This window comes from Asterias amurensis, chromosome 4, assembly GCF_032118995.1.
Source record: "Asterias amurensis chromosome 4, ASM3211899v1".
Lineage (NCBI taxonomy): Eukaryota > Metazoa > Echinodermata > Asteroidea > Forcipulatida > Asteriidae > Asterias > Asterias amurensis.
In genome coordinates this window covers 16,455,415-16,470,111 of record NC_092651.1, presented here as the reverse complement: position 1 = coordinate 16,470,111, position 14,697 = coordinate 16,455,415, and the positions used below count along the sequence as shown (strand labels likewise).

Sequence of the window (14,697 nt, the reverse complement as noted above, 5' to 3'; positions counted from 1 at the left end):
GCGTATAATATCTATATTTATAAGATTATTAATTTAATTTGATTAACATCGAAAGTTAATCAATGTGCAGGATATCCCTTTAGAAAGAAGTGGTGTAAACCAACTTTCCAGCCTTGACCTGGCCGGTCACCGCGCAAGCTCAGTTGTATAAAATTTGCAAGTACTAAAATAAAAATCAACTGAAGTCGTATCCCCGCCTCCGTAGCGCAATCACATGCTATCATCCTGACCTCTGGACAGTGTACGCACGCGAACAAAGAATTGCGTCAACCAGACTAAACGAGCGGCACTGTTTGGGTTTTTACATGCAGCGGCATCCCTGTTAAAATTTGTGTTTGTCGGGGAATTTTGTGCAACATATCTGAAAATTGCCTTTCCTCTCTGGGCAGGGTGTTTTGTTTGCTTTATACCACGAGAGAACCAAATAAATGACAAATCAAACCTCCATGGATACTGCAAAATCTACGGCGTATGTTGAAGACTACTTGGACTGTATCGAATCTCTGCCCAACGACTTGCAGCGGAATGTTTCTCAAATGCGGGAAGTGGACAGTTTGTACCAATGTAAGTCGAAAAAAAAACGTTTTAAATTCTCTCAATCAATATGCAACGTTTTGAGAATATGAAAATGTGTTGTATTTATGGATAGTGTAGTAATTTAGGTACTGAGTTTAGTGCAACATTATATATTTTAATATTTTTATACACCTATTCTAGTTTTTAATTTTAGGGAATTGCATTTTGATGTTGGACAGCATTCATGATCATATTATTATTATACATGTTATAAGAGGATCAAGTTGTTTTGAAAACTTGCTGACGACATACAAAACGTACATGATCATTCATGCTCATTTTAATGTAATATCTGTGTAGTTATTGAGTGGATATGAATGCTCCCTGACTCCTTGTTACCATATGCAATTTTTGTGTAATTTATCTCTTCAATTTTTATCAATATATTGTTATCTTGTAAAAGTTGTATTGTAATGCCACATTATTCAGCTCCTACGTGCTGCCAGTTGTTTTTTTAAAATAAAAATGAATGAATGAATGAAGCACATCTGTAGTTTATTTGCGTTAATCGTAACTAGGCCTGGGCGAATTATTCGAATATCCGGTTAATGGCGAATAGGTTTTTTTATTTTTTATTTATTTTTAATAGCGCCCTCTAATAGCCGGGTAATTTCGGATAGTTGGCCAGCGGTATCCGAATATCAAAATTTCACTATTCGCCCAGCACTAATCGTAACCCTCATGAGTCAATAATGGGTGCAGTAATATAATGCAGATGGGTTGGTGATTAAAAAATAAAGGACTTCATTAATAATAAATAGACATGGAATGGCTAAATAAATAAGCCCCATTTTTGTTGTGGCCTACTGTCTGAATCTTTGGCAACGCAAACTTTTGCTTCGGCCCAAATTTTTCTTAAGTTAAAGATTTACCGATTTAATCAATTCTTACGTTTGCTTTTCCTTTCAAAGCTGTACTCAAAGAGATTCAACAGCACTACAAGACTCTGGGTGACAAGGATCTAGATGGAAACTCCAGGCGTCGATGTTTGGTCCAAATGCAGTGCGCCCTCGTGCGTAGCCAAGAACTCGGCGATGAGAAACTGCACCTCGCCTCACAGATTGTGGAGTTGACGGAGAATCGGCTGAGGCAGATGGAGACAAACTCCGAGAGCTTAATCATCCGGGAGAGAGTCGAGCAGCGCACACAGGAGACCAGCAAAGTCAACATCAAGTCGAGCTACACCAAGCCTGGTTATGTTAAACCAGGTTACAATAAACCAGGTTACAACAAGCAAGGCTACAATAAACCGGGTTACGGCAAACCAGGTTATGGTAAACCTGGTTACGGGAAGGTGGCAGCTTATAACAAGGTCGCTAAGAAGGTTGTGGAGAACAACCAGGAGAAGGCGATGAAGAGGCCAAGGAGGCAGCGTAATCACGACAACGGGAAAGAGAAGGAGATTGAAGTGCCGACCAACGAAGTCGTCAAACCGGCTAAGAAGAAGAAACGCTCCAAAGTCAATAAAGCGGAGAGGGTAGCGTCTCCAGTCGAACCTCCAATCGACCCCAACGAACCTACGTACTGTCTGTGTAACCAAGTGTCCTATGGTGAAATGGTTGGATGCGACAACAAAGATTGTCCATTTGAGTGGTTCCACTTTGGTTGTGTTGGACTCACCCTCAAGCCCAAGGGTAGATGGTACTGCCCAAGATGTCGACCGGCGCAGGAGGCAAAGAAAAAGTAGCAGAAAGCCTAAAGTAAACTTTATAGTTATTTTTTTGTACTATATAAATAATAATTATAAATTGTACATAATGTAATTTACCTATTGAAGTACATCACACATGTACATGTACACAGTCCTTATGTCTTCAGAATTTTGTCCAAGTTTGACTGAGAATGCTTAAAAAAACAGCAGATAACTTTATTTTTGTCATTTTCGTAAGTTTATTTTCAGACAACATTAGTCCTTGAAACTGGGTAATAATCACACCCCACTTAAAAGAAGTCTGTTTCGTTTATTCACATTAGTTAAAATACAAAGGCAACTTAAAAAATTTAATGTTTTCCAACAATGAATTATTTCCTTATATTTATGTTCTTTTTTCAGTTTATTTTGGGGGATTTTCTTTTCTCATTCAAAAAATTTTATTCAAATCTTCTCTAATGCTTAGTTATTAAATTGTTGGAAAACTTGTTTGTGAAAGTTGTCTTTCATATATACATGAATTATGAATTGCACAGAAAATTCATTTTAAAAAGGCTGTCAAACAGTATGCTCAGTTGTCTTGGTTCAAATTAGAGTAGCTTCAAGTTAAATGTCGCCCTCTTGTGACAGTTGCATTTTATTTTCTGCCAGAACACATTCATTCAATATTGTGTACACAGCAGTGTTGATAGTGCTCCTTTGATGCAGTGCTGGCATTTTCGCTCAAACCATAAATGATGTTTGGTTTGTCCGTCGGATATGAAATTAGGCAGTTAGGTACTGTGTACTATGATTTGATAGTACACATAAAAAGAACCCTTGGAAGAGTAGCCCTGGGTTAACCCTGGTGTTTCTTTTTCACATAGCTCCCTTGTTTACAGGCTTCCTCAAGCTTACGAGATACAATGACTAGAGCCCTTTTCACACGACAACAATTTAGCAGGGTTCCCTTGCTTGATTTGAGCATGGTTGTAAAATCTTGCAAGTTGCACTTCGTCTGAAGGGACGACAATAATTGGACTGTCACAGGTCCCACAGCAGTCTTTTCAAATTGTCCATACTTAATGGACAGTGTTGTCCTTTCACATGAGGTTCGTTTAGTAACATTTTGCAATTATGCTCAAATCAAGCAATGGACCCATGTTAAATTGCTGTTGTGTGAAAGGGCTTTATGTTAAGAATAAGATATTCTTGGTTCTTCTAATGTATAAGAAATTTATAATAATGTACGATCGATGTTGGCTTCTCATTATGTGCAGGCACAAGCTTCTGAAAATTACTGATTTTGTCCTTGGATAAAAAATAAAAAAACATACTCCAGCAATCTTTACACAGTGATTAAATAGTAATCGGTTAAAGCAAAGCACATCCTGACTCAATCAAAGTTTCAACAGGTATTATCATTTTGTTTGTTTATTTTGTGTATGACCATTAATTGTTCAACTACAGACAGGTATAAAATAATACAGATGTTTGGCAAATACTTTCATTACAGTGGGCAGTTCAAAGTGTTCAACATATTTAGAGACCACCACCCCCCCCCCCTCCCCACACCAAAGTTTTACTTATAAATTGTTCTGTTTGTAGGCAGTGGACACTTGGTAATTACTCAAAATATTTATCATCATAAAACCTTTCTTGATTACAAGTAATGGGGAGAGATGGATGGTATAAAACATTGTGAGAAACGGCTCCCTCTGAACTGACGTAGTTTTCGAGAAAGAGGTAATTTTCCACGAATTTGATTTTGAGACCTCAAGTTTAGAATTTGAGGTCTCGAAATCAAGCATCAGAAAGCACACAAATTTGTGTGACAAGGGTTTTTTTTCTTTCATTATTATCTCGCAAATTCGACGACCAATTGAGCTCAAATTTTCACATGTTATTTTATGCATCTGATGTTGAGATACACCAACTGTGAAAACTAGTCTTTGAAAATTACCAATAGTGTCCACTGTCTTTAATGTTGATGCACATACTTTGTTGAAATTGTCCCTCAAAAGTGATAAATAAGAGTCATAATATAGGATTTGAGGCATTGCATGGTGAGGTATCAATGTACATTTGGTTTGCGGTAACACCATATGTCTATCTACTTGCCAGGTAGAGTTGTTCTTAGGGACCTGTCTTGCTTTATTCTACTGCCGCGGAGTAGATAATCGGAGGTTCGGGAGACTTCTCAGTTCTGAAAAGAACTGTCCTGCTTTTTAACTATTACCAGGGCGGATGGTATAGAAACTAGACTGGACTACTACTTCAGCTTATAGGAGTACTCATGTTTTTTGCCAGCATAGATTTATTTTTGTGATACAAAATTCACCATTTTATTCACTTTTCAAAGTGTTACCCAGGCTCTGACCCCTTCCCCCTGCATTCGCTTAGAGTGAGCGTGGAAATGTTGAAACTCTTGGACAGCCCCTGTACTTTTAGCCTCATTATTTAAAAACGAGATGCAGATGTTAATACACTCCTCCTGTACACTATACAGTCTTTCAGCTTTCCCCTTTTGTACAAACGCAAACCTTCTGCGTTTCTGGGGAATTCCGCATAAAAAAAAAATTATAAGCGTTTAAAAAATATAAAAAAAATCATTTTTTTTTTTCAGCTTAATAATTATTTACCTGACAACAAACAATGTACAACTACAATAATGTAAATGAGCCTAGTCCATGCATACAACGCACCTCAGAGCATAATAAACCTCAACATTTTCTAGGGTACCATTGTGGGTCTAATGTCCTGTGGCGTTTCAGCTGCCTCGCTCCGCACTTGCGTTGTGCCTTTGAAAAATTTTCTCTTTTTTTTTCAACAGGCAGTTGCATGCCTGTCTGTAATGTCAGCGTAAAGCTACATCAGTGATGTCTTTTAAATATAAAATATAATTGCAGGTCTTTTATCTGAGATTAAAACAGTTTATACCTTTGTTGATGAAAACCAGGGCTTAATTTTACAAAGAGCTAAGATTGATCTTAAGTGCTAATCCATCTCTAATTGCTAAGCAAAAGCCAGAAATTCGGCGGGGGAATTTTTTCCACAATTGGACACAAACAAAGTTTATGACTGGAAAAGTTAACGACTGATATTTAGTCAATAATAAACCATAAATGTGAATATTAATTCTCAAAATACATGCTTGCAAGCACAATAATTTTATTTTTGCTTTGAAACATTCCAGTTGGGAAGTTTATGTCATGAATCGCCTTTTAAGTAAAAATGTATTATAATTAATATTTTATTGATGCACTTTTGCTTAAAAAGTTTTGCCATGATTACTCACTTTCCAAACTGTCCCAACTGTGGTACTGGCCCAACTGGTGTTGATGAATGATCTTCCTTTTCCATGCAATTTTCTTGACCGGAAATTTGTTTTTACTATTATTGATAATCATTATTATTTGTTAAAATTGTTGTCATTTATTATGAACTTGTACTATGAAATTGCAAGTAATGACACGTTCAAATTTATAATTGAAACGACTTCTGGTAAGAAGCTATGATTCAAGGGCAATTTATTATTTGACATTTGTTGGAATTTCATGCTATGAAAATAATTATATATTTTGAATTATTTTCAGGCAATTCTATATAAAAAATCAAACGTCATAAGACTGTTAAATTTGTAATGTTTCTGAAACAAAATCACTGCCATTTTGAAGTTTCAATTTTAATTTAGTGGCAGCCACTTGAGAAACAAATTGACTTTGTTTTAGTTGAAGTGTTGTAACCTTTGAATAATATTGTACAGTATAGATCTTAGGAATAAACAAATAAAGTGAAAATAGACAGACGAAAGTAATTTCAACCTCGTCCAACAAAATGTGTCATTTTTTAAACTCCAGAACTGTTAACATCGCGATAAAAAGGTGTTGTGCTAATAAATACACTCGGTATGATCTTGTTTGGCTGTAGCCGGTCGAAACTGGGATAAGCAAAAATGTAATTCAATGCTTAATATTTGGCCTTGGTTCTGATCATAAGGCCTGTAAGCCCAAAAACTTGCTTAGCACGAAAAACTTTTGCATAGCAAAAATAGGTAACCATACAGTTACCATATTCAAAGAGTTGTTGAATCAGAAAATGTTGCTTATCAAATTTATGCTTAGCAGAAATAAGCAGGATACAAGTCAAAAATTTCACATGTGACATGTTATTTTAACCGATAACCCTGTTCTAGTAAGCAAAATATGTTTTGCTTAGCTGCTTAATGAAATTGGGCCCTGTATCTATACTATTAGGTTATCATGGATTTTTAGTGTTGCAAGCCAATACCGTTGCCTGTGCACAGAATGGGCTAAAGGAGATTAAGTCAAAAGAGGGCGCTATGACAGACTCTCCTGATAAAAGTTTTCTGCATGTTGGGTTTGAAAGTGTTCTTCTCTGAGTAAACTGATTTTTGTTGACTAATAAATTGAATTTTTTTTAATGAAATAATAAATTAAAACAATAATAACAATAACACCTAATAGCATTGGTTTACAGCAAGCACCAGGGTGTACTGATATTAATGTGATATAAATACATAACAGCTCCCCTGGATAGCTTTTCAGCCCCCCCCCCCACCCCAAAGCAGATTATAAAAGCTCTATCTGATTTGTACATGCTGATTTAGATAATTATGACAATGTGCAGCATGATTAGTATTGTATCAGAATTCTATGATAAGAATGAAATTAGTAAAATATAGCAGTGATTCTGATTTCCGATATTGGAGCCCTCAGAAAAATCACAATGTAGTTCAGCCCTTTTTCACAATCAAGTCTCCTTTAAACGGAAAGAAAATCATGACTTGTCATAAAAACTCATTCAAAGCCCATCTCTTCCAAACAGGGCCCAATTTCATAAAGCCTATAGTCATTAATACTTGCTGAGCTCAGTTTTTTTTTAACAGATGAACTGGTTATGAAATATCCTTAAAGTTTACATGTATTTGCAACTGGTGCCGCCCAATCAATTGTTTCCTTAGTAAAGAAAATGTATACATTTTGAGTACATGCTTATAACAGCTTTATGAAATTGGGCACAGGTAATTTTGTGGCAAGCAAAGACATTCTAATGGCTAATATCACATTAAGTAATAACATTATGGTGATGAGCAATGTGGGTGTCATGCGTGTTCTCAGCAACAGTGAACCCTCGTGGCACACCCACTAGTCCCCAGCTAGACTGGCGTCTGCTACCTCTACCACCCCTCTTCTTAGTAGCCTCCCCAAGCTTCCCTCTGCCGCGATCTTCACTACCACCCGGTACCCCATCCTCCTCACTCAGGCGCAAGTACCGGCAGTTCTTTGGGTCGTTCACATCACCCTTGATGTGGTAGGCCTCCAGCGACTCGCCGGCCATGGTGGGTCGGCGATTGGTGATTGGGGGAGGGGAGCGGTCTTTGGGAAGAAGGTGGGATTGGCGATGGTGGTGGAAGGAAGTTGTTTGTCTGGTGGAATCGAGGCTGGCTGCTAACCTAGACTCGAGCTTCTCCTTTCGTTCTGCAATTTAAAAAATAAATCATGTTTACTCCCCTCCAATAATAATGTGATATTGGTTGGATTTCTTTGCAAAAATCGCAGTACTTTGGACCGCGTGAGGGCTGACTTGCGTGAAAGCAAAAATAAGTGAGAGCTAAACCACAAAAACCAACTGTGCTTTCTAGAAGAAAAACATTGTAGGCAGCATAACAGTCCAATACCGGGTTCTGATAATTGGTGTTTAACAGAGAATTGATAAGCATCGTTTTCTGCGCAGCTCTACAGTCGGTTGTATATTTCAGTCAGTGAATCTGACTGAACAGTCACTGCATCTCATTTTACAGTTACTCATGATTTTATGACTTTATAAATAAGCAACAATAAGCATCGAAATGCTTTACTTCTGTTAATATTGGGCACAGATTTATACATGGGGGAGCTATCCGTCATTTTACGGCGTTACACTTTTCACCACTCGATGAAAATTATATTACGTCACTGTAATCAAACTGCCTACAGCCTTCCCACCCAATTAGTGAAATACCAGCGTAGTGTTTTTAATTACCGAGCAATCGCGCTTGGATTGTTTGATTAATGTGTGGATACTTGATGAGTTAATTGGTTGTGATGTTTGCTGTTAATGGGCCACTGTCGTCTCACATTATGATTGTTCTCTATTGTCACTTCAACCATGAGAGTTAAATTGTGAGGAGAGTAGAGATGCGTTTAGTTGTGTATATCGGATCGTGCGGTGCAATCAAGAAATTGGGTTAGGCCTACTGGTGACAGCTAGCCATGAGTAAAATCTCTTTAGGAGAGTGGAACTGGAAGGGACAAGTGAAGTCTCGACGTTTCGAACAGTCAAGTTTTCAATGTCTTTTATTTCTGAGATTCGAAGTAACTTCCTTCCAACGCCCCTCTCAAAGAAACACTGAATTGCCAGCACAATACCTCCTCGTTAGCAGACAGGAAAAATAACACATTTGAATCTTTTGTGAAGAAGTGGTTATGGAAAACATTTTGCTTGACGCAAAGAAATCTCTTTATTTGGAATCTGAAACAGGATAGTGAGATCTCATCAAGTATCAGTCGCCTGTGGCTGACCTTTCTAGGCATGATACAAAAAAGTTGTGCGAGGTCACAGTTTGCTTTTGTCAAATCCCAGACGGTGTTCATATCATTTTCGTCTGCTGAGAAAAACTGTCATAATGGATATGCTGTAACTTATACTATAGACGGTATTTGACATTTCAAAGAATCTTAATTGCGTAGCCGTTGCCTAAGGTTGAATAATAAATAAATATTAAAGGTATACGCCTATTATACACGATTCAGATCTGAAAAAAACATAGTCTCAGACAGTGTTCATGTTTTGGCGATCAACATGGGGATCAAACATGAAATAACAATCTTGTGAAATTCGGGCTAAACCGTTGTGTGCACACACCGGATTAGCCCAAATTTTCGTCAGTGTGAAACTTTGTGAAAAACATGCACAAACTTGTGCACATGATGTAAACACATTGTCCTTAATTTTGTTTGCAACCACCTGAAATCAACTGTTTTGGCTGTATAAGTTTCAGATACAGTATATTCTTGAATGTGACTTTATTTCAGAGGGACATAATTATTTCACAGAAAAAAACATTAACTTCATACCAGTAAGCTTCAAGACGAAAGGTAAACAATGATGACTTTTATCCTATAACCAAACCTGTATAATACTTTTAAAAAAACTTGCATTGTGAAAATGTTACCGATGGAATTTAATCCACACAACTCACCTGTCCAAAATACATAGGAATTGGATTTGTCGCCGTAAAATAGTGTATTACTAGACCCAGTAACTGGGGCTTTTTACTTATATTTAACAATTTTGACATTTGCATAATTTGCATAATTTCGTGCTAGAAGATGCAAAATTGCAAAATTGTTAATATGTTATGAGTACAGAGCCCCAGTTTTGTTACTATCTTACCAATTTCCTTCATTCTGCCGATGAAACTTTGAAGTTTTCTCTGCCGCACATCCTCCCTCCTCTTCTCCCACTCCAGCGCCTTCTCCACCATGTACTCAGCCCGTCGAGACGGTAGCTTGTACTCCTCAGCAGCCGGCTTGACGGCCACCTCACTCGGTACCAAACTACCCTCGCTGTTTCGCTGATACCGCACCACGCTGGTCACCACCGGGGCTTGGTAGACCGGTACGCGGAAGGAGCGATTGGCGATCCCGATGTGGTACTTGTGTTTCCCGTCTCGGAGTTCACCAAGTTCGGTGGATGGTTTGCGTCGCTTTTTTGTGTCCTTTCTTGGCTCTTTGGTTGAGCGTCCCGTCATCATGACGTCATCGTCGAACACGGAATCATGAAACTTTTTTCTTTCAAATGTTTCTCCACTTTCTGGATGAGGGTATGAGTGTCTGTTTGTTGAACTGCTTATACCAGGCAAAACTTTATTTGGATTCACGTCCAAACGATCATGTTCTCCTTTGTCTCGGAGCGATGCTCTTAGGTCTAAAAGTTTGGGATTCCCACTTGAGTTTTTAGCCTCCCTAGAAAAATGAGGTTTGGAGATAAGATGACCCATGTCTGGAACAAAAGATCGTTCAGTGTCAGTACGAATGAAAGGCAAGTTGGCTTTTGAAACCTCTTCCAATATCTGTGACTCTTCTCGTTGTTGTATAGTTGATGGTACTTGAGTTGTGGAGGGTTGGTTGTGTGATGGCAAGTGTGGTGAAGTTGATGATGATGATGATGATGATGGAGTCACAGTCGATGGGATCTGCTTCTCTGTTTTTAGTACTTGTGAATTATCGTCGGCCATGGAATGATTTGACGACTTACCACGTTCATTTTGTTCACCACTTTCACTGTGAAGATCTTCGTTTGCCATGGCAAACTCCATATCGGGCTTTTCATTTATCTCGGGAAGTCGACGAGGTGACTTGACGGGGAGAATTGACTCTTTCATCGGTACCTCCTCCTGCTGCATCGCTTCAGCCATGATCATATTCCTCAACCTATTCTGTGCCTCTTCTCTATCCCTCACTGCCTTCTCCCTCAGTTCGTTCTGTACCTCTTTCTGTTTTCGTATACGTGCCTGTCTCTGTATGCGCCTCTTGTCATTCTGAACTCGTATGAGGTTCCGGAACATCTTCTGCTGTCCACGGGCAAGTTTCCCCACGGCGATCCTCTGGTCACGGTGCCAGAGATCCACCTGTTTCTTCGAACTGATATCATGGGCGTGGTTGCTGCATTTCACCTGTGTCTCGAGCTCTGAGGCACGGGTGTACCTCAGCATGCCAATGTCATCCGGCTTGAGGTTCCGTAGCCCCATCAGGGCTTTTCCTGCTGCTCTCTCCTTGGCGCTAGACAAACTCAGACTAACCGTCCGCTCGGTGTTGCCCGTAACCAACGTAGCCGTGTTATCCATGGTTGGCAACCGAAAGGTTTAGATACAAATTTACACAGACACGTTGGGGGAAAGGTCAACGGCTAGACAAACTAAGTTGTCTTTCACGAAGAACAAACCACAATCTGATATTTCTCACAGCGGTATTGTCATTGCTTGATATTTGACACGTTGTTGGAGACACTCTTCGATGCTGTATCCGGGAAGAGTGTAGAATTGCCCGCCTTTTATATGCGTCACTTTTACGGATCCTAAATCGTCACCGTCCGTGAATTGCTCAACATTGGGTCTAAAGAACGAAAACAGAACAAAGGTTTAATGCGAGTCATCTGATCATTAAAATGAGGCTCTCGGAAGATAAGACTGTCAGAAAAAAACCAATCCGGTTTTGAAACAAGTTCTGTGTAATATACATGTATATATTTCCCAAAAAATCTATACCGCGGCAGTAAAAACAAACTTTACCTGGCAAGTACGCATGGTGCAAGGCCTCAAATCCCATTAAAATATTTAGTAGGCCTACGTCATTGCCCATTAATTAAGAAGCTTGTCCTGGTTCTTTATAAGCAGCTTCTGACAACAACAACAACAACAAGATCTGTGAAATCCTTCTAGTCCAATTAAACTCGCCAACCACCTACCGACAATGGTAGATCCATGATCCAATCAACCAAACAATTGATTCAATTTGGGCTTTCCCCCCGTCCCTGAACTCTAGAGCTAAATTGAGTGTTTGTATACGGTTAAGAGCAAAACATGACTTTATTTTACAATGAATATATTTGAGATTGATGAACCAGTAAATCGACATAGAAAAGTGCATTGAACGGGAATATTCAAACTGCACAACGAGAAAAATAATGTATTGTTGGTGAAATCGTCGAGGCTCCCGGACCGACAGCATCCGGGAGTGAAAGCAAAGGAACCATACAAAATTGTTTTTTGTTAACGAAACAGTTGCTGGCAGTGTAAGCACTTTATGTAATCCACCATTATACATAGACTGACAAACCTGTAGAAGTTTGAGATTCGGCCATCCATGGGTCGCGAGAAAACAGTGAAAACCGATGACACGTTATGCATGACATCGAGTTAAAAAAAAAATGAGTAAACCGCTCACTGAACGATATAAACCAAAAACGGGAAATTAATTGGTTTTATTAATTTCTCACCAAATATGATATTTCAGAGAAAAATACTTCATGGGATGTTTTCTACATCACCAACATTAGACATAACAGTGTATAGTTTTATTTTAACAAAACGAGTTTTTTTTTAAAACAAATTCTGCAATGTTTCCTTAAGCCCTTTTTCTGTTCAAAATCACGACACGGTATGATAAAGAAATGGCAATACCCAGCTGGTTTCTTTCAAGTTTCTGACATTGGTTCATGCGTCAAAAATGGTTTACGAGATCTTATTACGTCATTGTGTTGGTGCCATGTTCAATAAAGGATCATAATGAATGCATTAACAGCCCACAGCTCTGAGAATATTATACACGTTCGGTCATGACATTTTCAATAAACGTGTTTTACTGAAACATGTCCACGGTAAATTAAAAATAACATGGTAAAAGTTTTAACTACGTCTTCTTGGTTTCGATACCGTACACGCAATACACAACAACCTGTGAAAATAATATGGTGCTCTGGGGAACATCTTTTCATGTTTTGTTATTATTAGATTCGTGCATGTTCGATTATTTCGATTGCGGCTATCAAAATAATAAACAACAAAGTTCCAAGCGCGATGTTCTTCTTACTTTTATTCTCGATTTTTGTTATGAAAAATTAGCAAAACTCTTATAGACTACGGCCTAAAGTTCCGCTCCTTCGAAATAAAATAAAACCAAAATATTTGTGGATTCTCGTGGGCAATAAGTCAGTTTTCCGGTGGAAAGATTTCCAAAGACATTTGATATCAACGGTACTTGTCTGTAGCAAGGTTTTCAATTAGCAATTTTAAAATATAAGTTTGATCTTAACATCACGAGCAATCTTTTTTTTTATCTGTAAAATAAGAGGTACATTCAAAGAAAGCAAAATATCCTTACCATATTATTGTAGTAAAACCCTGCCGCACCAGTATGTCTCTCCCATCGGAACAAATCACGTGAAGGCATGTAGTTGCTGGTAAAAGAAACCTCTGTGTACCATCAGTACTGGTATCCTACCTGACTGTGTTACTTCATGCATGGAAAAGTCTTTACATTCTGGCTCCTCTCTCTTCAAAATGTTACATCTCGGTCTTTTCTCCTTGGTGGTTTTTATCACATACGAACACTGGGTCTTTATTCTCTATTGGTCCTTGTGGATATCCCGTAATGGGCCGTGTTTACAATCTCCAAGATGTTGTTCTTCTTGTCTTCCAAGCCTTATCGTCGGACGCTTCTCTTTATGTTGCTCACTTGTAAGGATGCCAGAAATGCCCCTCTTTCAGTTGTGGCCTGGGGGATAAGAGGATGGCACATTTCCTCCACCACTTGAAGAAAGTTAACGTCTTACACCAAGAAACTTGTACTTTGTTTCCTTGGCGGAAATTGGGGGAAAATCCTTGAAATTTGTGGCTATAAATAAGACAAAACACTATTTTGGTTTTGCATGCCTGAAGTTGGAACGTTAAGTAGTGGTTTAGTAAGTTATGGTCAGTCGTGCTGCGACCATCACGCCGAGCAATGATAACGGTCAGTTTCGACGGCCGTTTTATGTTGGTTTCATTATTCTTAGTTGGGTCGTCGAGGCCGAACGGTCAATGGTGCCGGATTAAAAGTTACCGAAGGGGGCTGAAGTTCGACCCCTGGCTTGTTCGCACGACACTGGTTTCCTTGAGCAAGGGACGTTACCACACTTGCTTCCCTCAACTCAATATCATAATTACTTCTCTCCACCCAGGAGTAGGCCTACTAATTGCCATCTAGAGAGCGCGAGAGAATAACCTGTGGGCAAAGTCTTAGGAATAGTCTTGAGCAATTCTCAGTCGTTTGATGCAAATAAAACTGTATTACATCGACCTGGTGAGGAATGTATGTTGGCAGGGACAGACTTTACTTTACTTTACTTGAATAATTCTTTTATTGATGTCGGCAGAGCATCTACTTTGAACAGAGTTAACTAATTTTGTTTGAAAATGCCGATATGACATTGCTCCCCAAGAACTACCTCAATGGTAACAAGCAAGATGTTATTACTATACGGGAGCAAAGCGGTCATAATTATTTGTTATAATGAATGGCTGACTTAAAGGCAGTGGACACTATTGGTAATTACTATAAAAAAAAATTACCATAAAACCTTACTTGGAAGCGAGTAAAAGCTTAGGGAGAGGTTGATGGTATAAAACATTGTGAGAAACGGCTCCCTCTGAAGTGACGGAGTTTTCGAGAAAGAGGTAATTTTCCGCGAATTTGATTTTGAGACCTATGATTTAGAATTTGAGGTCTCGAAATCAAGCATCTGAAAGCACACAACTTTGTGTTACAAGGGTGTTTTTCTTTCATGATTATCTGGCGCAGCTTCGACGACCAATTTAATTCAAATTTTCACAGGTTTGTTATTTTATGCATACACCAAGTGAGCAGACTGGTCTTTGACAATTACCA

The 14,697-nt window shown here is 38.7% G+C and overlaps 2 protein-coding genes across 3 annotated transcripts; one reads left to right on the top strand and one right to left on the bottom strand.

Moving 5' to 3' along the window:
* The first annotated feature begins 264 nt into the window (after positions 1-264).
* LOC139935980 (inhibitor of growth protein 2-like) lies at positions 265-2,263 on the top strand. Its single transcript, XM_071930649.1, has 2 exons — positions 265-564; positions 1,488-2,263. Exons 1-2 carry the CDS (start codon positions 429-431, stop codon positions 2,261-2,263), a joined length of 912 nt encoding a protein of 303 aa, XP_071786750.1. The 5' UTR covers positions 265-428.
* A 5,029-nt stretch (positions 2,264-7,292) lies between these two features.
* LOC139935979 (uncharacterized) lies at positions 7,293-13,199 on the bottom strand. Of its 2 annotated transcripts, XM_071930648.1 has the most exons (4): positions 13,153-13,199; positions 10,529-11,385; positions 9,665-10,273; positions 7,293-7,707 (listed from the first exon to the last, which is right to left on the bottom strand). In XM_071930648.1, the coding sequence occupies exons 2-4, from the start codon at positions 11,115-11,117 to the stop codon at positions 7,295-7,297; spliced, it is 1,611 nt and encodes a 536-aa protein (XP_071786749.1). In that variant the 5' UTR covers positions 11,118-11,385; positions 13,153-13,199; the 3' UTR covers positions 7,293-7,294. The 2 variants fall into 2 exon arrangements, with proteins under 2 accessions (XP_071786749.1, XP_071786748.1); XM_071930647.1 differs by having other exon boundaries at positions 9,665-11,385; positions 13,153-13,198.
* Positions 13,200-14,697: the final 1,498 nt, after the last annotated feature.